We start from the raw sequence: 23,636 nt of genomic DNA, 5'->3' as shown, positions 1-23,636 counted from the left end.
AAAGGAAGTCAGCTTCTGAATTACGTTGTTATTAGATCCATTAGCGGGAGAAATGACTACGCTAAAACAACTTTTCTTCAAAAGCTCATCTTTACACCTCTAACCTTTATTTATTTTCCTCCCTTTTTCTTCTATTAACACTATATCATCAGCGAACAGCATAAACCATTTTCCCTTTATCATCTTCTACATTAAAAATCTATAATATTCTTTAGTTTCAATATACATTACATTTAATGAAAATTAAATTACATTACATTCAATACCGTGCTAAAAATATTTTAAAGATAGTAAAGTTAATTTTTCTAAAATTTTGAAATAATTACATTAGTTAGATAAAATTTCTTAGTCTTATGTAAAATACTTAGCTATGACCGAAAATATAAAATTAGCACTAACAAAAGAGTTTTGTAAAAAAAAAAAATATATTTCAACGTAATTTAATATTATTTTTTTCTCTAATAAAACTCAACAGTACTAAGTTATTTACAGATAAAGCGTTTTTGTACAAATACTGGTAATGACGATAGTAGATTTTTCGCATCTGTGTTTAACTATGCTATTAATATAAATTAATGAATAATATAATTAACCGTTATTAACGTATTAAATAGTTGAGCAATCTAATGATTACTAAAATTTCTCTCTATATATAAATTTATCAATTTATATGCGTACAAAAAAAATAATTCTAATGATTTTATTAAAATTATTAATAACATTACATATATGCTATGGAACATCTGGTAATCTAAAAACAGAGTGAGTATTAATTCGTATTTTTCCATTTAAAAAATGTAAAAAAATTAAGGAGTATCCAAAAGAAACAATTGAGTATATCTCATGGAACGGACTCGTAGATTTAATTAGTGAGAAAGAGGTATTGGAGAGGCAACAATGAAAAATAATAAACCAGATGATTTACCAATAGAAAAATGGAAAATATCAGGCGGTATTGACATTAGGTGGTTAAAGGATCTTTTTAATAAAATCTTATTAAAAGGGAAAATGCCAAAAGAAAGGAGGAATAATACTGCATTGTCGATATTTAAAGGCAAAGAAGATATACAGGAGTGTGAAAAATTATAGAGGCATAAAGCTTATGTGTCGTAGTATGAAAAATTAAAAAAAGGTAATAAGAAAATAAAAAATGAAACATACCTAAAAACCAATTGGGATTTATGCTTGGTAAGTCAATAATGGGAAATACAAGGAGAGGTGACGTGGTGTATGTGGTTCGCTAGCGATATAAAGTTAATAGTAGAAAATAGGTAGGAAAATAAATGAAGGCTAGAGGTGTGAGGATCAGCATTTGAAGAAAAGGTTTTAAGAATAAGTAGAAATAAGACAGAATATATAGAGTACGAGTTTGACATAGGAGAACACGAGGTAGGTGAAATGAAAAAATCAATAACGATATGTGAGGACGTGATAGAAAAGGTGAAATGTTTTATTTATTTAGGTGAAATGTTTTATCTATATCAGTTATAAGGTGATTTTAAGCGTTTGGTGTCTTATGCGATAAAAGAATTCCTATGAGACTGAAAGGTAAATTCTACAAGACTGTAGTGACACCAGCTATGATGTATGTTTCAGAGTATTGGGCGGTTGACAAGAAAGTAGAGCTGAGAATGAGTGTAGCAGAGATGAGAATGCTTAGATGGATGAGTGTTGTCGTAATTTAAAATAAGCTTTGTTGTAATTTAACTAATAAAGAGTAAAAGTGTAATAGAAATTATATGTGGTATTAAACTATGTAGTGAATGCTTTTTGAGATTTTATCGGGGCAGTGTGGTTCGAGAATCTGTTATTGCTTGTAATGAAGTGCACATTAGATTGGAATAATCTTACCTGAGTTATGTAATCTTTTAATAGTACAGTTTCAACTTATGGGATGGCAATTAACACACAAACTCGAATAATCACTAATTTATAGACAATGTCTTTAATAAGTTTATTTTTATAATCACATAAAACAATGATAAAAGATTAGCAATGCAAAATTGACACGAGGAAAAATTGTACAATAATATTTTTAAATCAGTTTTTACAGGCACGAGTAACATAAAAAGTATTTTTACAATTTTCACGAGTAGACAAAACAGAGCCAGACGATAATCGCGACGTGATCGCGCATTGGGATAAAATCGAAACAGGACGAAACTATGAGCCCAGGGATGTTCTTGGTGCATTTCCCAGGTCCCCTTTCATAGATGTGGATAATCATCGTCCAGCTCTTATTGGGTTTCACATTTTAGGTCTTCTATAATTTGTTTACATCGTGAAAGGGTTTCTTTAACTATGGACAATAAAGAGTAACATTCGACTGTTTGATATTTGATTATTTAGCGTTTGCATGTGTTGAAAAGGAGCGGATGTTTGTGGCGTGATCGTGGGAGTTATGTGTTTGGCTGTTTTAGAGGATAGAAAGTGTTGATTGTGTTTTGTATTTTATATATAGAGCCTATTACAACAGTGGAATAACAAGATAAAATAATGAACAATCAAACAAGAAGGAGTATAGGTGTAGTGTTATCCGTGGATAAGATAAGAGAAAATAGACTTGGTCATGTTATGAGGAAAGAGGAATTGAAAGCTGTAAGAATAGTTATGGAAGAATAGTTGAAGGAAGAAAAGGTAGAGGAAGACCACAAAAAGAGATGGAGGGATGTTATTAAATATGGTACGAGGACGACTGATGTTTGCGCAGTTGATGTGAAATTTTTATTAGTAATATTGAAGACCATTATTTTTTTTCCACAAAAAAATTTTTAAAAAATTGTTGTCAAGACTTAAAAATACACTTATTTCTACAGCTTAGATAAATCATGGGCCGAATTTGATAAATATTTAAATTGTGATCACATACAGTATATTGGTTACTATGAAGGAATGGAAGATGATATAGACATGCATTCTAAAATAAAAACACAGTATTTATCTGGAATAAATAATATCAGAAATTGGCATAATGTAGGACCTCTAAAAGAAAATAATGAAGTAAATAATTTTTAAATAAATAGTAATAAGTAAAAAGTTATCAGCTTTTGGAAACTTATCATAGTATCTTACTACCGCACACTTACTGATCGAATCATACCTTAAGTGAACATGTTCTTCAATAAATTCTAATTTATCTAAGAAATATAGTGAAAATTAATTTTTATCTATAGAATATCTAACTTAATATTTCCTACTTAATTATTTAAAATAAAAAATAAGCTCGCTTTCAACAGCATCTCTCCTTATTACCATATTCAGATACAACACAGGTTTTTACATTACCATTAAATTAAAAACATTGTATCTTAAACACAGTGTTTAAACCTTAGTTACTAGTATTATACCCTAAAATTGTTTTTTATAATATCAAAACCTATTAACGTATGTTTTAAGTAAAATGTATGTTAAACATGTCTATTGTTATAAACCAAAAATAAAAAGGAAAGAAATGAAAGATTAATTAATTTGGTCGATGAAATGTTAAAGGTAAATAATTAAATAAAATATAAATTAATAGATGGAGGGTTTTTAGTTATATTAATTATGTGGTTTTTATTATTAAATTATAATTAAAATAAAAATTAAATGTCTCGTCTATAATATTTATTATATGATTTACACATTAATTGTTTCTTTATTTAATTATTAATTTTCCTATTTAATTTTTATTAATGTTTTATTGCGCAATAGATTGTTGGAAGTTCGAAAGCATAGGTTAAATTGTACTTAACATACGTCCTATGTAATACAATAATATTTCAAGTAATCCAGTGTTGATTTCCGCATTAAACGCACTATGTATACGATTTATACTATACGTCATATAGTCCATATAATTACTAACAAAAAAATAACGATTCAAGACTTTAAATAATATGATTCAATTACACAAAGTCTATGGCTGATCTTACTTGTAAAAGATTTTAAACACTCTATATCTTATTATAATATAATTTATAATCTGTATTTATTAATTTTTTACGTGCGTTGAATAAATATTTTTTTTGAGAGAGTATTTTTTTATTGAGAAATCGATACCAATATTTCTTAAATTTTCCTCTGGTCTGGCCAAAACAAGATTCAGAAATATCTATATCTATATAAAAAATTTATCAAGGCGAAATTGTGGTGGCCCAATGTGTCCCGGCACTAGAAATCGCCTTGAAAGGATGCGGCATAATAATCACCAGGATAAAAATTAAACATTGCAAATATACTCGTAAGTTTCTCTGTGTTGTCTGCCGGCGCGATGTTTGTTAAAACAAAGACATTAGCAACGAGACTAGCTACCCAATAAGAAAAGCTCACAATAAATTTTTATTATTAAATAAAAATCTAAGGTTAAGTTGGATTTGTTATTAAAATAAAATAATTTTAAGAAGATGTAATGTTTAAAATATTATTTGATATTAGTCTCACAACAAGAAAAATAAAATTTTATTAATGATTGAACAAATTAAATTAAATTAAAAGATTCACCAAAACAAAATTCACTTTAAAATTTCTAAGTGTCATTTAGTTTTAAAGAAAAATATTCTAAGTCCAAATTAATTAAAAAATCGACTAAATCCCGGAGAATGAAATCTCGAGTAGAGTGTCATAGATTTTGTANATCCCGTAGAATGAAATCTCGAGTAGAGTGTCATAGATTTTGTATCTTTTAAAATCGCCGAAAGAACTGGTTTAGATGGGGAAAAATAGCTTTTTATAGTTCGAAGAGGGTAGCCTAGCGATCTCTACCGTGATCCTGGAAGCTGAGACTTTGTATTCTAATTGGTTAATTAAAAGAGAGTCCTGCGTGTAGGCATTACTTAATAATTTCTACAAGAGGGAGATTTTTTGCATTATTAAAGGGTTATTTTGTATTTTAAATAAGAGAATCCTGTATTGGTGATCTTGTATAATCATAATATGTGACATACATGTACAAATGATAACATCATATTATATGAAATATTATATATGTATATATAATATAATATTACACTATACTTCTGGTCCTAAAAGGTACTGTTAAATGTTTTTACTAAAATTTCTTATATTGTTAATGTATACATTTAAAAGTTAAATGAAAATTATTTACAAGATTAATAAGAATTATATTCATCGTAAATATATTTTTTATTTCAAAGAATTGATTCTAAAAGTTTGTCCATTGAAAATTATTTATTTATTATTGTCAAAATGATTTTAGAAAAAAAATCTGTCATGATAATTTTTATATTAAATATAATAGAGTTGAGTTATTAGTAACTGAACCGAACAAAACGAGCGGCTTTGTAAAAATTTCCCCCATTCTAATAAACTTTGAAATGATACCACTGCCTTATACATAATAAAGATATTAACTTTAATAATTCAATTGATAACATAAATATTTAATCAACTTAACAAATAGAAAATGACTTATTTAAGAAAATAACTGGTCGATAACAATTATTGGACCAGTTTTCCAAACGTATTAACAATTTAAAGTAATTTCAACAATTACTTAACAAAACCCGCGCTTCACCTGTTGAAGGTGAACCGAGATTTTTGTAGTTTTCATCTTTATACATTTCCAGGCCGCACTTGTTTCTCTCGCCTAGGTATAAAAATGTTAATAACTTCCTAAATAATGGTCATATACTTTATTATACTAAATATATTTTTGAACACTTAATTAAAAGATTTGCAATAATACATTTTAAAACTATTGTTTATATTACTAGTATCGTAACGTTTTTAATAACAATAATATGATCTATAGTTGGATGTTTTTGCACAGTCATATGCAAATTATGCAGCCAGAACAGGACAATATGATAAATTCAATTCAGTTTTTGGACTATTATTCTCATCTCGTTTAGTTTCTAATGACATAGGAAAAATACCTTATGAATTGTATATAAATTTTGATAAAGACGATGAGCCTTTTGATTTTGACGCAAATGAGGATGAAATGATTAAATGTAAGTAATAATAATAAATTATAACTATCCCGTATAAGAATTTTAGGGGAGTTTTGAAAATATTTTTAATTAGCTCAATAACTTGTTTCTTTGCTGTGATATTTAATTGCTACATATTAGCATTAATTGTTCAAATCAACTTGTGATACCTCATATCGTATTAAATTTTATAATAACCAGTAAATTATTATTTTTATTCAACTACCTATTAGACATTTTTTTCATTAACATTGAGTTTAAGTTTTCTGATAATTATTGAACCACAATTGTCTAATTGTCTATTCTATCTATATTTATTGAAATTTGTTAATTTTTATTTTAATATAATATTGTTATTTGTGTAAAAATAATTATTTGGTTTATTTGGTAATGATTATAATCATTCATATTCTCTTTTATATTATTTATTAGTATTGATTATCTTTATAAATTATTATTGATCAAATTACGTTAAAGTATTTAAATATTGTATATAACTCTAAGGTTAAAATTTTGAATTACTTATTATTCACTATGAAGAAGCTTAATTTACTAAGATTTTTATTACTGTTGGACCAGCAGTGTCATAAATTGAATTTTTTTTTTCTGTAAACCGTAATGATATTTTTCGAATAAGCTGACAAATATCAATTAATATTTATTTGATTGAGTTTTATCTATTGAATTAATTTAAAGGCCCTAAACACATAAAACAAAAACACTTTTACAACGCTGCCGGTCGATTAAATTCTATGAGTCTAGCAACTGATGTAGACTCAGGTTTTCTTAATGTTAGCTCACATTCTATCATAAAATATTTATTATAACCTCCACCAGCAGTTTTTTTTTCTGCAATAAATCTATGGGCCACTGCATTTTTTCAGTATAGTCATACCATAAAATAAAAAACTGTTTTCGTGGAAGATCATAAGCTCTTTTGTCAATATTAATCACGCATTGTTTCAACTCCTTCATTTGTGCTTCAGAAAATGTTTTTTATACCTCCCTAAATTTTGAGGAAATTCACATCAATTTCTATTCCCACTGAAATATGAATTCGTTATTTAAAATATCTTCTTAGAGTAAATAGGGGTATATTATATTTTATTGCGGTAGCATTCAGACTTAAAACATAGCTTGTGACATCTGATGTAGCAAACATCATGTCTTTATTTTCCCAACTTTTCCTCTCACTTGTTTTTACATATTGCCGTGGAATGTTTGTACTTAATTGAAAAAAAGGCAAATGGTATAGTATTGTTATCGTTTCCGCCACATACTACTAACCACTTACAGTCATTGGATGTATCAGTCTATGGTCCCTTCAAAACATTTTATCATAATACAGCTAGTGGATGGATGGACTCTCACCCTGGTGTCCCATTATCTATCTATGATATACCGTCATTAGTAAAAAAAGCTCTCCCATTAGCAGCAACCCCAAAAAGTATTATATCTGGATTTAATAAAACTGGTATCTGGCCATTTAATAAAAATGTTTTTACTGATGAAGATTATTTGTGCTCCGCTGTTACTGATAGACCATTGACTGCTGATTCAATAAATAATACCGTCGCCATTGAATTACCAACTATTAGTAACTTCTGAAGACATAAGACCACTACCAAAAGTAGGTGAAACGAAAAATAATCGTACAAGAAAAAAGATGAAATCAACAATTTTAACTGATACACCCGAGAAAGAAAAGTTAAGACAAGAACAAGAGGCCCGTGATGCACAAAGAAGAAAAAAAGAATTGAAGTCTAAAAAGAAATTAGATTTAAAAAAAACTAAAACTAATAAAAAATCTAATTGTAAACCAAAAAACAATAGTCTAACGCAATAAGTTCTGAAGAAGAGGATGATTACTTTTGTAAAATATGTCTTGGAACTTATTCAAAAAATCACAAAGGAGAAGGTTGGGTTGAATGTTGTTCTTGTAAAAAGTAGGCTCATGATAAATGTGCTGGAGTAGGTGATTTATTGTTCTACAATTGCAAAAACTGCACTTCAAATATTGATGAAGATTTTGAAGATATCGCATGAAATAAGTTAAATAAGATTGTTAAAATAGTAACGCATAGGCTGCTGTTAACTTTTTTCTAATAAATAAAATCGATAATTTTCACACAATAATAGCATTTGGTAGCCATTTTCACCGTGAAGACAAAATAAAGTCCGAAATTTTTTTTTTACATAATAAAGAAGATTACATTAGCTTTAATTTAATATATATATAAAAGTGTCAGACTTTCCGGAACACTTTCAAAATTTAAGTTGAAAAAGTCAATTTTTTGTGAAAAATTTGTCATTTTGAATCCCCCCCTGTGGGCAGGTAAAAAGTCAGATTTATAAAAAAATTATACCAAATGATAGGTAAAGACATCATGCATCTACATAAAAAAGAGTTATATTGATCCATACATCTTTCAAAAAGTTATAGCATTATAAAGTTAAAAATATAAAAAAGAATTTTTTTACAAAAATCGTATTTTTTTTATTAAGTTTAATGTCTGTTTTTACCATGAAGATAAAATAAAGTCCGAAATTTTTTTTTACCATTATAAAGTATATTACATTAGCTTTAATTTAATATATATATAAAAGTGTCAGACCTTCCGGAACACTTTCAAAAGTTAAGTTGAAAAAGTTCTACTTTCTAAATGCATTTTTATGTTTTGAATCCCCCCTGTATCATTGAAAGAAATCGGTTCGGTGAGAGCTGAGAAAAAGTGGTAACAGACACAAAAAAAAAAAAAAAAAAACATATCTTAGTAAAACCAATACCTTCTCAGCTTCGCATCGAAGCTAAAAGGATAGATAAAAAATGGAAGTATGTAATTTGTAGTAGCGCTCATAGCTCATACACACGTCACTGTGACCCCATGTTCGTCGAACGAAATTTTTATATTCACTCAGCGAGTATCAATGGGGCTGATCACTTTTGGAGTTTTTGTTGCCACTGTGGAAAATCCTGACTCGTTTACATTGTAGATTTGTTCAGCTGTAAAAGAGTATTTTAATCTGACTTCTCTAAGTAAAGCCGCTAAATTTGTAATATGTAAATTTTTTCTTTAATGGCGTCGTCTAATCCTGCCTCCATTTTCTGTAGCCCTTCGGGTCTGGTAATGTATAATTTATTATTTTATGTTTTGAGCCATACCTATTTTTTTTTAGTGCGCCGTGCCTTAAGCACGTGTGGCGAATTGTTTTTTTATTTTATTAAATTTTTTTTTTAGGTGCCCCTATTTTTTTTATTTAGATCCCGCAACATGGCAGACGTGTGACAAAACCACCTGTCATGTTATATCTATATTTTTTTGTGATTTTTTTATAGGTTTTATATTATATTTTATGGGGTGATGCGTATGTATCATTAGTATAATGTGATAACGTAATGCATTTTATGAACGTCTTGCAAGCTAAGTCTAACTGTTTAAAACCAGTCGCTTACTTGGGACGTATACCCACCGTACTTAGCGGTAATGCTGTGATTAATAGCCGGTGGGTAAGACGTTCATCGTATTATCTATTTGTAAAAGTGTAGGTGTAACTAGAATTTTTTTTATTAATATCTGTTTTTTTTTCTCTCTGTTCCCCTTTAATTTTTAGACGAGGTTTTTGACCGTTCGGTTTTTTTGCCTCGTAATAACTTAATTTTTTTGTTTTTTTTTTAATAAAGTCCCCTTAATTTAACTTAACTATCACCTTACTTTTTTTGCGTGTTCCATCTTCATTGGACCGTTGTATTTTTTTATCTTTTTTCCTTTCAAAAATCAACTCCCCTTAGTTTATAAGGTACGGGCAACGGCCTTGTATAGGGTCATCCCTCATTATTATGGTTATGTGACAACTGTCACGAGGTTTTGGTATACATCTACTATCAACGACTCAACTGACATCGACTTCAACCTTTAATACTTTTCTATTTATTTTAAAATTGTTTTTTAATGTACAAAATTTAATTTCTTTTTAAAATCCTACTGTGGTCCGACAATACATTGTCTCGCCCAGTAGGTTGGCGACCCTTTTCTTTCTAATTTTTCAATGCGCCATGAAAGTTACAAATTTTCGTTGTGGCTAATTAATTCAATTTTTTTTTTAATATTTGTTATCTTTCAACATTAAAAGCGAATTATTAAATACAATTTTTTTATTGGTTTATCAATATTTTAATTAATAATGCAAATACGTCATGGTGAATACATTTTTCAGAATGGAAGGAAAAATAATGATATTGTGATTGCCACGTTTATTAACAAGAAGAAGCGAACGGAGATTTTATGTCATTTTAATGTAAAACTTCATTTTGGACAAAAGTGTAGGATCTCAGTTTATTACGATTTACCTAACGTCATATTTTGATGACAAACCCTCGTTTATGAGTATAGAATTGTAGCTAAATAATTTTACATTTATAAACTCATTATTACTTATTTGCTAAGCTGTATGATTTTATGTAGATATGGATAATACTTTGTGTCGACTTTCAACTACTGTAATTTGGAAAAGTTCCATTAACATAGGAATTGGTGTGGCAAAAACAAATGAAATACGTGAATCACTGTATATTATTGTAGCAGTAACACATCCTAAGCCACGCGCATTGGGAAAATATAAAGAAAACATAACACCTAGAAATATTGAAATCATGGAACATGATGGTTACTTCAAATTTCTTCAGGAAGTAAAAAAACGCGAAAAAAATGTAATTAAATACAAAATCGAGTCATATGTCCAAAAACTTATGGAAACTTTCTCTAAAAAAAATATCAGTATTGAAAAGAAAGAAAACTAAATGTTCAATAGATTCTTATAAATTCTTAAAACACTTATGAAATTGTTATTTATATTGATATAAACTATTAACTAATAATAGGCTCTTAATAAATTTAATAACCTATTAGTAATATGCACTCTTTTAATACATGTATATTATTTTACATAATGCGTTCCATTTGTGTTGCATAGTTTTGTTCCTTTTTTGAAAATTCCGTTAATTGTTAGTTTTTATAATACAAAAATATTTTTAAAACAACACATCACCTTACTTAACTAAAACTATAAAAAAAATACACCAAATGATAGGTAAAGACATCAAGCATCTATAAAAAAAAAATTATATTGATTTGTTCATTTTTAAAAAAGTTACGGCAGTTTTTAGTAAAAAAAATTGAAAAAATTTTGAAAATTAGTAAAGTGTATAAGCTTTAATTTAAGATTAAATAAAATTGTCAATATTTCCGGAACATTTTCAAAAATTACATTGAAAAAGCTGAACTTGTGTGCAAAAATTATTTTTTTGAATTCCCCCTGCGAGGAGGTTTAGAATAAGATTTTCAAAAAATTATATCAATTGAAAGAAAAATATCTAAGTTTTCAATGTAAAAAAAATAATGGTAAATATTAAAATATTAAAATATTTCATAATAAACAGTGATTTTTACAAAAAATTACATTTTTTGTTAAATTTTCTTACAGAAGAAAAGGTGTTGGACAAATTTTTTTTTTGAACTTATAATATTTATTGTAAGCTTTAATTTGACATATGTTTAAAGGACGCAGTATTTTCGGAACATTTTCAAAAGTTAAGTTGAAAAAGCTAGTTTTAGTAAAAAAAGTTGCTATTTTAAATTCCTTCCTTTGAGCAGGTTAAGTGTTAAAATTTCAAAAAAATAACATCAAATAAAAGGAAAATATCAAAGGTTTTAAAAAAAAAAACTTAAGTTGTTTTGTTAATTTTTAAAAAAGTTATGGTAGTTTTAAGAAAAAAAAGTGAAAAAAATTACGAAATATATTGAATTGAAAAATTGTAATTTTTTTGGAAATTTCTCCCATTTACGGGAAACGAGGGAATTTTTTCAATTTTTAAAACTTACCCCAACGTTAACACGTCTTTAACTTTTAAATATTTTTGTACTAACAAATGACTTTTAAACAGTTGTTTTTTTAATTATAAATATGCTTAGTGATTAATGGTAAAAATAAATATTTACTTTGCATAGTTTCATCATCCAACAAAACGAACTCTATGTCTACTGGCGTTAAAAAAACCAAAACGTTGACAGAAGTCAACAAAATTAGATTAAAGGATCAAAATACAGGTAAATATTTTTAAATGATTTTCTAATAAATACTTATAGGTAAAATTATATCAGTTACTGAAATTCGGACAAATTTAAACATAAAATCTGCTGAAACTCCTGAAATAATCGTAAATACACAAACGACGTTTACTGTTAATGCACCGAACAATTTAGGCAACACATTCATTGAAGAACTCGAGTTAAAATATGAGGAAATACAACAACGGCATCATTGAAATAGAAAAATTTGTAACAACGCTGACGTTATATTGTCTGTATTAGCAGACGCTTTTAGTGAGAAACTTCAAATGATACGGACCATTCGTAAAACTAACTCCTCCAAGGCAACTAAAGAAGTATCTAAAAAACACTCTATCTTGGGTAATGATAAAAATAACGAGTCTTTGCCTATAAGTTAGTTAGAAGCTTTAAAAAATCAAATCGCTATGAACTTGCTCTCCCAAATCCCATTCATTCGTCCCTAAGTCAGATGTTAAAAACATTACAAATTCGATTACTTCAAAGTCTTCTTCACGTTATGGTACAGCGAAAGTTTATCTTCCATTGAATAAAGCGAAATTCGTGTTTACGATCCCTGTTAAAGTACCAGGTAGTAAAATTTTTAATGGTCAGTCAGAACATATAGGTCATTTAGCAGCTGTCGTTTACAATATGGACACCTCTATGGCATCATCAAATCAAAACAAAACAAACAAGAAATTTGTGTATAGGATACCCATAAGGATCAATGTTTCAAATGGAAAAAAAATTAGTAATAATTAAATTATTTTTATAATGTTATTCACGAATAAATAATATTAAATAATACTTTAATTTTTCAGGAAAAGTTCACTTAAGATTTTAGATTTATCCTTAAACACTGACAATACATACAATAACACGTAGTTCAATGTCGTAGATTATACAACTGTACTTCTTTATATTCCAGAGTTAAACATGTCAATGCCGAACCCTATACCAAAAATTGTATTAAAAGGACCATTAAAATAACCTTATATTATTATAATTAATGACACAGAAAGATAATTTTAACAATTACTGTTATTGTAATAGCATTTAACTACTGCCTGAAACTCTTGAATAAACTTGTGTCTGTATGAAAAAAAAAAATGCTACAGTATTAAACACTAGTCTTAAAGATTTTATTTCATCGTTAGTCATGAATATCACACTAAGATTTATGTACATTAGTTCATATTTTGTGTTTGTATATGGCCATAGTAGATGATTATAATGTAGTATAGATTTAATAAATATTTATACTTCATTTTGTGTAATTATTAACCGATTATTAGACCATTCATGTATTACATAACTAATAATAAAAATAGTAACATGGAAAAGATATTTAGTTAAAAAAAAAAATTTAATTTTTTGTCTTTTTATGGACAACCTAGAGTACATACATATCCTTAAAGTCTCTGCCCAAAATAAATATATTTCAGTAAAAATAGTTGAAAACAACTCATTTCAACTAGAACGCTCATTATAAGTTCACACAATTTAGATAGATGGTTTTTCATTCTACTATAAAATTTTGATTTTATGACAGTACTTTTCCCATAATAGTGTCTAAACTATTCTATATTTAATTATTTAGATATATTTCAATGTAATAACAGAAGCTGTAAAAACAGTTATAGAAATTAATGTTAAAGGAAGAAGAGGTAGAGGAAGACTAAAAAATAGATGTTACTGAGTGCGATATGAGGACAGCTGATGTGTTATGCAATAAGAGAATTCCAATAAGATTTTTTAAAAGTAGTATTAGACAAAATTTTTTTAGAATCCTAAACAGAAATTGTTATTTAAACAAATAAAATATTTGATCTAAAACTTTACTTTTTAAATGTACAATGGATGGTAATCTACTTGTATTAATTTTTATTTGACACAGTTGCTTTCTATTTAATTGTGTGTGCACAAAATCGGTTATTTTGGGTAATATTTACACTTTTGGATTGTTTGGGTAACTTATACTGATAATGTTGATCTTCATTATTTAGAATGCTCAAATTGATAACATCAATTTCTCCTATTTCATCATCTACTTCTACTGAATTGTTCACAAGCAACTAATTAGAGACTTCAGTAATTTCATCATCAAATACATGACCAATGTTCTAAAAAATATAATAAAGGTTTAATTTGAACTAATTTAAATTCATGATTTTTCCATTTATATAAATGAAAAAATTAATACTTTCAGATGTATTTTATATATATTAAAATAATTAGCAATACCAACATAAATAACTTTATAGTTATTAATTATATTAATTTAAATAGATCCTACTTAAAATATTTTACAAAATTAGAACCATTATATGTAGCACAATAACATAATTTATCTAATATTTCAAACTTTATGTATACTTCATCTTTAGTATTAACTAAGATAACATATGTATGTGACCCTTCTAGTCTTCTCATTGTTAAAAACTTTTATTTCTTAATAAATCATCTTTGATCCATGTGACAATTATTCCAATGTGTGATCTAACAAGATATATTATATTACTGCATATAAAATATATTGATTAGGTACCTACACAAATAAAAATAAATATATTATTTAATTTTTAAAAATCTGCAGTCTTAGTAATATGATCATATTTAATCATCTCAGATTTTATTTTGAAGGATAATTTATGAAAGTCATTCTCAATAATTTTCATTGAAGACATAAGTTTTCTATTTAAGAAACCTCGTTCAATTATTTCCTTTAAAACCGTATTTTTAATTATTCTAAAAGGTAAATTAACACTTATAATAAATTGTTGCAGTAATTGATCTAGAGTATCTGAAATCTAAATTATATAGTATTGATAACAAAGAATAAATTTACAAAAACGTATGTTAAAAGATTTTTAATTAAGTTATAATTTTAATTATATTAAATATTTAATATTGACAAATAACTAATTAGTTTTCTACATTATAAAGTAGCAGTTTTAGAGTTATTTTAACTAAAGTCCTTAAATATTAAACAACTAAAATAAAAAATTACTATGCATATTCTTACTTTGATTAGTAAACTTATTCGCTCAAAAAGTACTCCAAAACTGGCTGATTTATTTTGAAGTATAACACTACTGTTTTCAAGTGATCCATTACAAAATTCTAATATCAAAACTTTCAAAGATTATTATGAAATTAAATTTTTCCCCAATTTTATTTTAATTATAATTATCTTAAAATAATAATTATCTTGAGAATGTTTTTTTTTTTTTGAGTAATGGTTAAATACTTTTTAGTTTTTCGAAAGTCAATCGAGTCAAAAAGTAGGAGCGACAATTTCAAATAACCGGCCAAGCAAAATATCATAAATATATAATACAGTTAATATAATACACACTGTATGAAAGTACGATACTTGGCGGGCAAATGGTAAGATAGAACGAATCCCCGTCTCATTCCATAGTCTCTCAGTTGCGTGGCCTGCGGTAAAGCAGTAAATTCATAAGCAAACTGGCAACGTTGCTTTGAGAAGTCTAAAGGAACAGAGCGTTAAATACGTTATAAACAGCACGTTGCCAGTTTGCTTATGAACTAATCTTTTATTTGAATTTGTCGCTCTAACTTCTTGTCACTCGATTGACTGCAATAATAATTTTCTCAAATATCTGTCCGTCGAATTGTTAACAATCAATGAATTTGTCGCTCAAATAAACTAAAATTATTAGTAATAGTTCGGTCTTTTATGTTACCTTGCTAATTGTTATAAATCGTCCATTAGTATTGTAAATAAATTCATTTATGAAATGTGTATTATGACGGCTATCACAATATTTTGTACAAATTATTCAAGCACCACTTATTCTACATTATATTTATTCTGTTTTGTTCTATTTTTAGCAGAAGTTGTTGATATATTTGATAGAAGTTTTACATTTTCTTATTACAATTTATCGAAGACTAAATATATGATGTAATTTATAATTATTTAATAGGTTATGCACTATAATAACTTTTTTTGTAACTTTTAAATTTAAAATTTAAAAATATAAATGATTGTTAATAAAACTATGAACTTAATAAATGTAAGAAAACTATTACACAAAAATTGTGTAAAGTATTTTTAAAAGTATTAATTATATATATATATATAATGTGATATTTAATTAACTTTACAGAGTGATTGATTTATTATTAAGAAATAAATTTCTCCTTAAGTAATAATCTTAAAAATAATTTTTTTTTGGTTTTGTTGAGTGCTATTTGTCTTTCAACTTATAAATGGTTAAATACTTATTAAGTTTATCCATTATCCTTTATAAGAGTAAAAACTTAATTTTTTTTTTGATAACATCATACATTTTTAAAGCAATAAATATTCGACAAATTCATTGATTATATTGTTTTCGAAGAACAAAAATTAGAGAAAGTTAAAGTCTACAACTGTTAACTAAAAATTGCCTGAAATATTACAAACAATAATAAAATATATGCATAATGTGTTATTTAATTAGTATTACAGAAGTATTGATTTATCACTAACACTCTCTCAATTTATAAATGGTTAAATACTTGTAGAATTCATTCTTTATCCTTTACAACGATATATACTTTCTTAGCCAACTTTCTACTTATGACTGATTGACTTAAGTATCTGTCCATCGAATTGAAAATTCAATGAATTTTGTCACCGTTTTTAAAATATTTTTTTCTCTGATGAAAACGGTTGTTGAAATATATCTCTCAAATAACTAAAATTATTATAAATAGACCATCACGTTTAGATTTTTTTGCTATTAGTTTGTTATTGTATAGTTATTTATCACCCATTAGTATTGTAAATAAATTGAATTTATTAAACGTGTAGTATGACGATTTTGAAGATTTTTAGTGCAAATTAATTAAACACCACTTATAATAAAGTTACTTAAGTTATTCTTTTTTGTTCTATTTTTAGCAGAAATTGTTGTAATGTTTAATGGAAGTTTTGAATTTCATTCGAGATAATATACAGAGTGTTCAGTAAGTAACCAGTAGGTTAGTTCAGTAAGTTAAAAAATCCGTTTCCTTGCTTATTTAACACCCTATGAATATTATAATTAATAATAATTTAATCGGTTATATATTGCAGCTTAAAATTTAAAAATATAAATAATCGTTTAGAAAATTGTGAACCTAATAAATGTATGAAACTGTTACATAAAAATTACATAATATATTACTAAACATATGTTATACGTATATATATATATATATATAAAGGCTTTGTTGAGTACTATTGACCTCTTAAATTTAAAGTAGTTAAATATTTTTAAGGTTTGTCTTTTAACCTTATAAGTGTACAAACTTTATTTTCTATAATAGCAACATACATTTATAACTTATCCAACATATTGGTGACAAATTCATTGATTATTTTGAATTTCATGAACAAGAATTAGAGAAAATAAGTACTGAAGTCAATCGAGCTAAAAGAACAACAAATTCAAATAATCCACTGAACAATATTAAAGTAATAAAAGTATAGTACATATATATATATATTACAAGAGAGAACGTGACTTGACGGCCAAATGGTAAGATACAAAAAAAAGATCCTACATTATTCAGTAGTCACTCGGTTGCGTTTGTTCGTGTCCCATGGGTCAGAAATAAGTTCATAAGCAATCTGGCAACGTTGCTTCCATAAGTCTATATAACTAAAAGGGACAGAGCATTGAAATCATTCTTTACGATTACCAATAACACGTTGTCAGATTGCTTATTGTTACATATTTTATTTGAATTCGTCGCCGTTTTTAATATCTGTTCCGTCTGCTGAAATCTATTGTTTGAAATTGTCGCTCAGATATACTAAAATCATTGCTATTACTCGGCCGTCCGGTTGTGTTATTTTTCTATAAATTATTTACTGCCCATTAGTATTGAAAATAAAGTAAATTTGTAATATGTATGCTATTTATTATGTCGGCTTAGATAATTTTTGGTACAAATCATTCAAGCACCACATTTATTACATTAAAGATATTTTTTTTGTTCTTATTTTAGAACAAATGTTAGCTATATTTGATAGAAGTTTTAAATTTTCTTTTTACATAACATTTGATACTTTTTATATATGATGTAATTAGTAATATTCTAACTTTTAGTAAATTTAAATTATTTATTTTTACTTTTTTTAGCATAAATGTTTGTTATATTTGATAGAAATTTAAAATTTTTATTTATATTTTATTTGAGATTAAATTTATAATGTAAATAATAATAATGAAATCGGTTATACACTATTTTTTGTTTAACTTTTAAATTCAAATTTAAAAATATTAATAATTTTTTACAAAGTTGTGAATTTAATAAATGTATAAAACTATTAAACATAAATTATGTAAAATATTACTAAAAATATTTTTGAAATTTTGTTTAATTAAATTTAACGAATGATGATTTATCCTTGACCACTAAATATTTCTAAAGTAATAATAATTTTAGAAATTTACTAACTACCCCAAGTAGTTGGAATTAAAGCTATGAAAAAAAAGAAGAAGAGAATTTTTTTTTTCCTTCGTTGAGTACTGTTTATCTCTCAACATAAAAGTGGTTAAATACTTTTTAGGTTCGTCCTCTATCCCATATAAGTATAATAACTTTATTTTTTTAAATGATAACATACATATTTAACTTACTCATAAGATAAAAATTTAAAACTTATACTTGAAAACAAAATTTGGATCAGTATTTCAGAAATTATTACTATTTTTGTATTTAGCGCGGGTGATATTGCGCGGCCTAGAATCGTCTAATTACAAAAGTATTAATAATTTCTGAAATACTGAGCCAAATTTTGTTTTTAAATATAAGTTTTAAATTTTTTTCTTACGTAAATTATTTAAATACTAGTGTACTGTAAGAAAGCAATTGTGGAGTAATAAAGTTAAAACTAAACAACATATTTATGTTAAATTTATAAATATTTAATTAATTTGATAATTAATAATTGAGAAAATGAATACTGAAATTGAGACAAAAATACGATAAACAAATTCAAATAATAGGATAAACAAAATAAATGTATAGTACAATATATATATATATTCAATAAATTGAAAAAAGTAAGAGCGACAATTTCAAATAACCGGTCGATCAAACTATAATGAAGGTAAATACTATGAACATATTGCACGAATGAATAAATAATTTGTCTATCAAATGGTAAGATGATAAACGGCTCTTATTTTACCCAATAGTCACTCCTTTATGTTTTCTCTGGCCCTAATTACAAATAAGTTTATAAGCAAACTGGCAACGTTGCTTTCATAAGTTTGTATAATTGAAAGGGGCCGAGTGCTAAAAACGTTCTTAATGTTTATAAACAACATTTGCCAGTTTGCTTATGAACTAATCTTTTGTTTGAATTTTTCGTTCTTAATACTTGTGGCTCTATTGACTTCAGTATTAATTTTCTCAAATATCTGTCCATCGAATTGTTAATAATTAATGAATTTGTCACCGCGTTTAAAATATATTTTCTATCTACTGAAAACAGTTGATTGAATTTACCGCTCAAATTTTGAGTAAAATACACCATTAGTATGGTAAACTAAAATTATCACTTTTAATATGACACGGTCCCGCGTCGCTTCACGATACACGAAACCCCGCGACCCGTCCCATATTTATCACCAATCGCCCTATTACGTGAATATGGTAGTTTGATTGCATGACACTGCGCGAGATACGCTACGGTACGGTACAAAGTCCAGCAAGTGCCACACGTCTCTCGATGACCCGCCGCAACATTACGTTGTAGTCGTTTCGTCCAAACTACAGTTTTTCGCCTCACGTATCGGCTTCAATATTTACATACTGTTATATATTATTAATTAGTTTTATTAATTATTATTAGTTTTACTTTTTTTTTTTTTCAATTAAACTGCTCGACGCCATTCAGTTTTATATTAGCCCAGTACTGTCTACGTTATTGTGTTCGGCACACTAGTGTTTCCCCTGTCAAATAGCCCATCTGGTTTGGTTATATTCCTTGTTATTTATCGCCTAATAGTATTATTAATTGTTGCATTTATCAAATGTATGCTGTTTATTATTTCAGCTTATTCAATTTTTGCTACCAAAATTCAATCACCACTTTCTTTATATTATTTTTTTCTACTTTTAGCAGAAATTGTTGTTGCTTGATGGAAGTTTACAATTTTCTGTTTACATTTTATTTGATACCAAATGTATGTTGCAGCCTACATTTATTAAAATATAGTTTTATAAAAAGTTATCATAAGAAAATCAATCCTTATAAAAATAATATCAACAAATCCGAATATTAATGGTATATAATTTTACTGTTATTATATTAGATCTATGATTATAGATAATTGTCTGTTATCTCAAATCAAATAAATCAATTTTTTATTATTTAATGAATTTTTTTCTTTATTCTATTTATAAATGAAGGATGCCAAATTTTGAGTCATTCCAATAACTAATTAAGTAGATTAAAATCAAAAAGAACTGCCTTTAAAAACAAATTAAAACACCCAGCACAGGGGGGGGGTCGCGGCACAGTGGTGACGTGGCATAGTTGGATCAAGTATTATGATATCTGACAGTGATTAAAATCACTATCATAAGAAACGCTTCTATGCAAATCTGTAGATAGTGTTTCATTTAGAGAAATTGGTGGATTATTCCAAAAGCAACATCAACTCTTATTTCTTTAATTATATCCTGATTAGTAGTTCTTTGATTTTAAAATATAATATATGAATAAAGACTAATTATAGTTTTCAAATTCAGTATGAAATTGTGAGGCCAGCTATGATGTATGGTTCATAGTGTTGGGCGGTTGATAAGAAAGTAGAGCAGAGAATAAGTGTAGCAGAGATGAGAATGCTTAGTTGGATGAGTGGAGTGACTAGAGAAGATAGGATAAGGAACGAGCATATAAGAGGAAGTATAGGTGTTGCGTCAATCGTGGATAAGATGACAGAAAATAGACTTAGATTGTTTAGTCATGGTATGAGGAAAGAAGAATCGAAAGCTGTAAGAACAGTTATAGAAATGAATGTTGAAGGAAGAAGAGATAGAAAGAACTAAAAAAGAGATGGAGGGAAGCTATTGAATGCGATTTGAGGACAGCTGATGTGAGCGTAGAAGATGTGGGAGATCGGGTCAAGTGGAAGCTTAGGATAAGGGTGCCCGACCCCAAGTAGTTGGGATTAAGGCAAAGAAAAAGAAAAATATTACCAGATATTCCGGTGGCAATTGACATAATATGATTGTTATTTCGGAATGTACAATTTAGCGTTTAGTTGGGTTTAAATAATATAGCGTCAAATCAATTACCTACTCTATCGGTTGTATCTCAATATACACTACACTTTAATGATACAATAAATAAATAAACTCACACATACACACATATGCATTTATAACATTGTGTCTAATGTAAGTATAACATGATAAAAAGTAACCGTAAAATGAAAAAAATGGAATATAAATTTTATTACTCATATTAAATGTAATGTAACTCGAAAAATATTTGTTTAAATGAAAAAATATAAGATTATATTTTTATTTATAATTGTCTTTTAAACAACTTTTGTGCGAAACTTTTTTTTGTAAGTTAAATATTTTTTTTTGAGAAAATTAAGAAAGCTCATATTTTTGAACTTTTGCGAGGATTTAAAAAAAAAGCTCAATTCCAATCTTGAGGACTATTAGTATGTCATTATACATATTTTAATTCAACTTTTAAAAAAACAAAATTTTTTCCGCAATTTTTCCTTTGTTGACAGGCCTAGATGTCAATTTTAAACTTGTAATTGAGCTAAAAGTTATGGTAATATATTCAATTTATTTTACTATAAACTTTCATAAATCTTTATCAAAAATTTTTCATCAACTTTAAAGAACCAAAAAAATAGGTTAAAATTGAAAATTTGGACTGATTATTTTTAACATATTAAAAATCAAATCAGTAATAATTTGAAAACAAATTTTTTTTTCTTTTAATTATTATTTTATATATATAATTAGTAATAATATAAAAAATTAGAAGTGATAGAAATAGTCTACTTGCAGATTTGAAAACAACGCGAAAATTTGATTTAGAAAAGTATATTTTTGTTTCTGATGAAAGTTCCTTGAAGTCGAGTGCATTCATTTATAGTAACAAACAGTTTTTATTGATAATTATTGTATTAAGCCCTTTAAATTTTTATACACGTAAAAATAAAGCAAAATATAACTTCTTTATTATTTTTATAATTTCTCCGTTTAAATTACAATATTAAATATCAATTTCATACTAAATTTAATAATTATAATTAGTATATATTCAAATATTATATTTTAAAATCAAAGAACTACTAATCATGATATAATTAAAGAAATAAGAGTTGATGTTGCTTTTGGAATAATCCACCAATTGCCTAATTAAAACAAAAAAAAAAAAAGTTTGTTGGGAATTTTTTCTGCTATTCTGCAAAATTACTCCTTCGTTGACTAGAATGAATCATTAAATAGAAAATTTTATGAGAATTAAAACAATGTTATTTTTAAGATTAATATGCAGTCAGAAAGTTTTATAATTATTATTTATTGTAAATTTATCAGAAAAACTCATTATTTTTTGCATTTTTATCGTAATAGAACACTTAAATAGAAATCATAGTAATCATTTCTAAGTAATTTTTGATATTTAAAAAGATTCTACTATTGAAATATCCAGAACTGAATTAATTTTAATGATTTACTTTAACTAAAAAAAAAAAAGTTAATATTTTGAATCCCTCTTGTGGGCAGGTAAAGGGTTAGATTTATAAAAAAAACCAAATGATAGATAAAGACATGCATCTAAATAAAAAAAAATATACTGATTTGGTCATTTTTGATAAAGTTATAACAATTAACAAAGTTATAAGTTTTATACACTGGACTACAAGGAACTTCCATCAGAAACAAAAATATACTATTCTAAATCAACTTTTCGCGATGTTTTAAAATGTGCAATTAGACTTTTTCTATAACTTCTAAGTTTTAATATTATTAAAAAATAGTTTTTACATATAAAAAAAAATAATTAAGAACAAAAAAAATTGTTTTAAATTAATACTGATTTGATATAATATTTAATATTAATTTGATTATTAATAAGTTAAAAATAAGGAAAATGACATATTTAACCAATTTTGTTAATCGTTTAAAGTTGATTGTTGTAAATGTTTATAAAAAAAAAAAAAAATTTATTTTACCATAACTTTTAGCTCAATTGGTAAGTTTGACATTGACATAATTAAATAGAAAATTTTATGACAATTAAAAAAATTGTATCGTTAAGATCAATATGCAGTCAGAAAGTTTTATAATTACTATTTATTGTAAATTTATCAGAAAAGCTCAATATTTTTTTGCATTTTTATGGTAATAGATAACTTAAATAGAAGTAATAGTAATAATTTCCTAGGAACTTTTGTTGTTTGTTGAAAAGATTCTATAATTGAAATATTGAGAACTTAATTAATTTTAATGATTTACTTTAACTAAATGTACCAATCAAAACAAAGTTGTTAAAAAGATTATACTCAATAGCGTACTATACAATTTGATTATAATTGTAAAAATCCAT

The 23,636-nt window shown here is 26.3% G+C and overlaps 1 protein-coding gene and 1 long non-coding RNA gene across 9 annotated transcripts; one reads left to right on the top strand and one right to left on the bottom strand.

The window, feature by feature from the left end:
* Window positions 1–613: 613 nt before the first annotated feature.
* Window positions 614–20,305, top strand: LOC126902335 (uncharacterized). Of its 8 annotated transcripts, none has more exons than XM_050679491.1 (7): window positions 614–762; window positions 2,817–3,000; window positions 5,753–5,954; window positions 10,397–10,641; window positions 11,939–12,037; window positions 12,092–12,791; window positions 12,862–13,271. In XM_050679491.1, exons 1-5 carry the CDS (start codon window positions 671–673, stop codon window positions 11,996–11,998), a joined length of 783 nt encoding a protein of 260 aa, XP_050535448.1. In that variant the 5' UTR covers window positions 614–670; the 3' UTR covers window positions 11,999–12,037; window positions 12,092–12,791; window positions 12,862–13,271. The 8 variants fall into 8 exon arrangements, with proteins under 8 accessions (XP_050535448.1, XP_050535449.1, XP_050535450.1 ...); XM_050679492.1 differs by having other exon boundaries at window positions 11,939–12,400; window positions 12,666–12,791; window positions 12,862–13,268; XM_050679493.1 differs by lacking the exons at window positions 11,939–12,037; window positions 12,092–12,791; window positions 12,862–13,271 and adding exons at window positions 16,956–17,020; window positions 20,172–20,295.
* Window positions 13,528–15,634, bottom strand: LOC126902345 (uncharacterized). Its single transcript, XR_007703192.1, has 3 exons — window positions 15,066–15,634; window positions 14,417–14,588; window positions 13,528–14,163 (listed from the first exon to the last, which is right to left on the bottom strand). It is a non-coding gene; the product is annotated as an uncharacterized LOC126902345 (long non-coding RNA).
* Window positions 20,306–23,636: the final 3,331 nt, after the last annotated feature.

Source organism: Daktulosphaira vitifoliae, unplaced genomic scaffold (genome assembly GCF_025091365.1).
Source record: "Daktulosphaira vitifoliae isolate Bord-2020 unplaced genomic scaffold, ASM2509136v1 Scaffold_3, whole genome shotgun sequence".
In the NCBI taxonomy this organism is placed as follows: Eukaryota; Metazoa; Arthropoda; class Insecta; order Hemiptera; family Phylloxeridae; genus Daktulosphaira; species Daktulosphaira vitifoliae.
The sequence above is the reverse complement of the archived record's forward strand: the minus strand, read 5'-3'. Positions and strand labels throughout refer to the sequence as shown.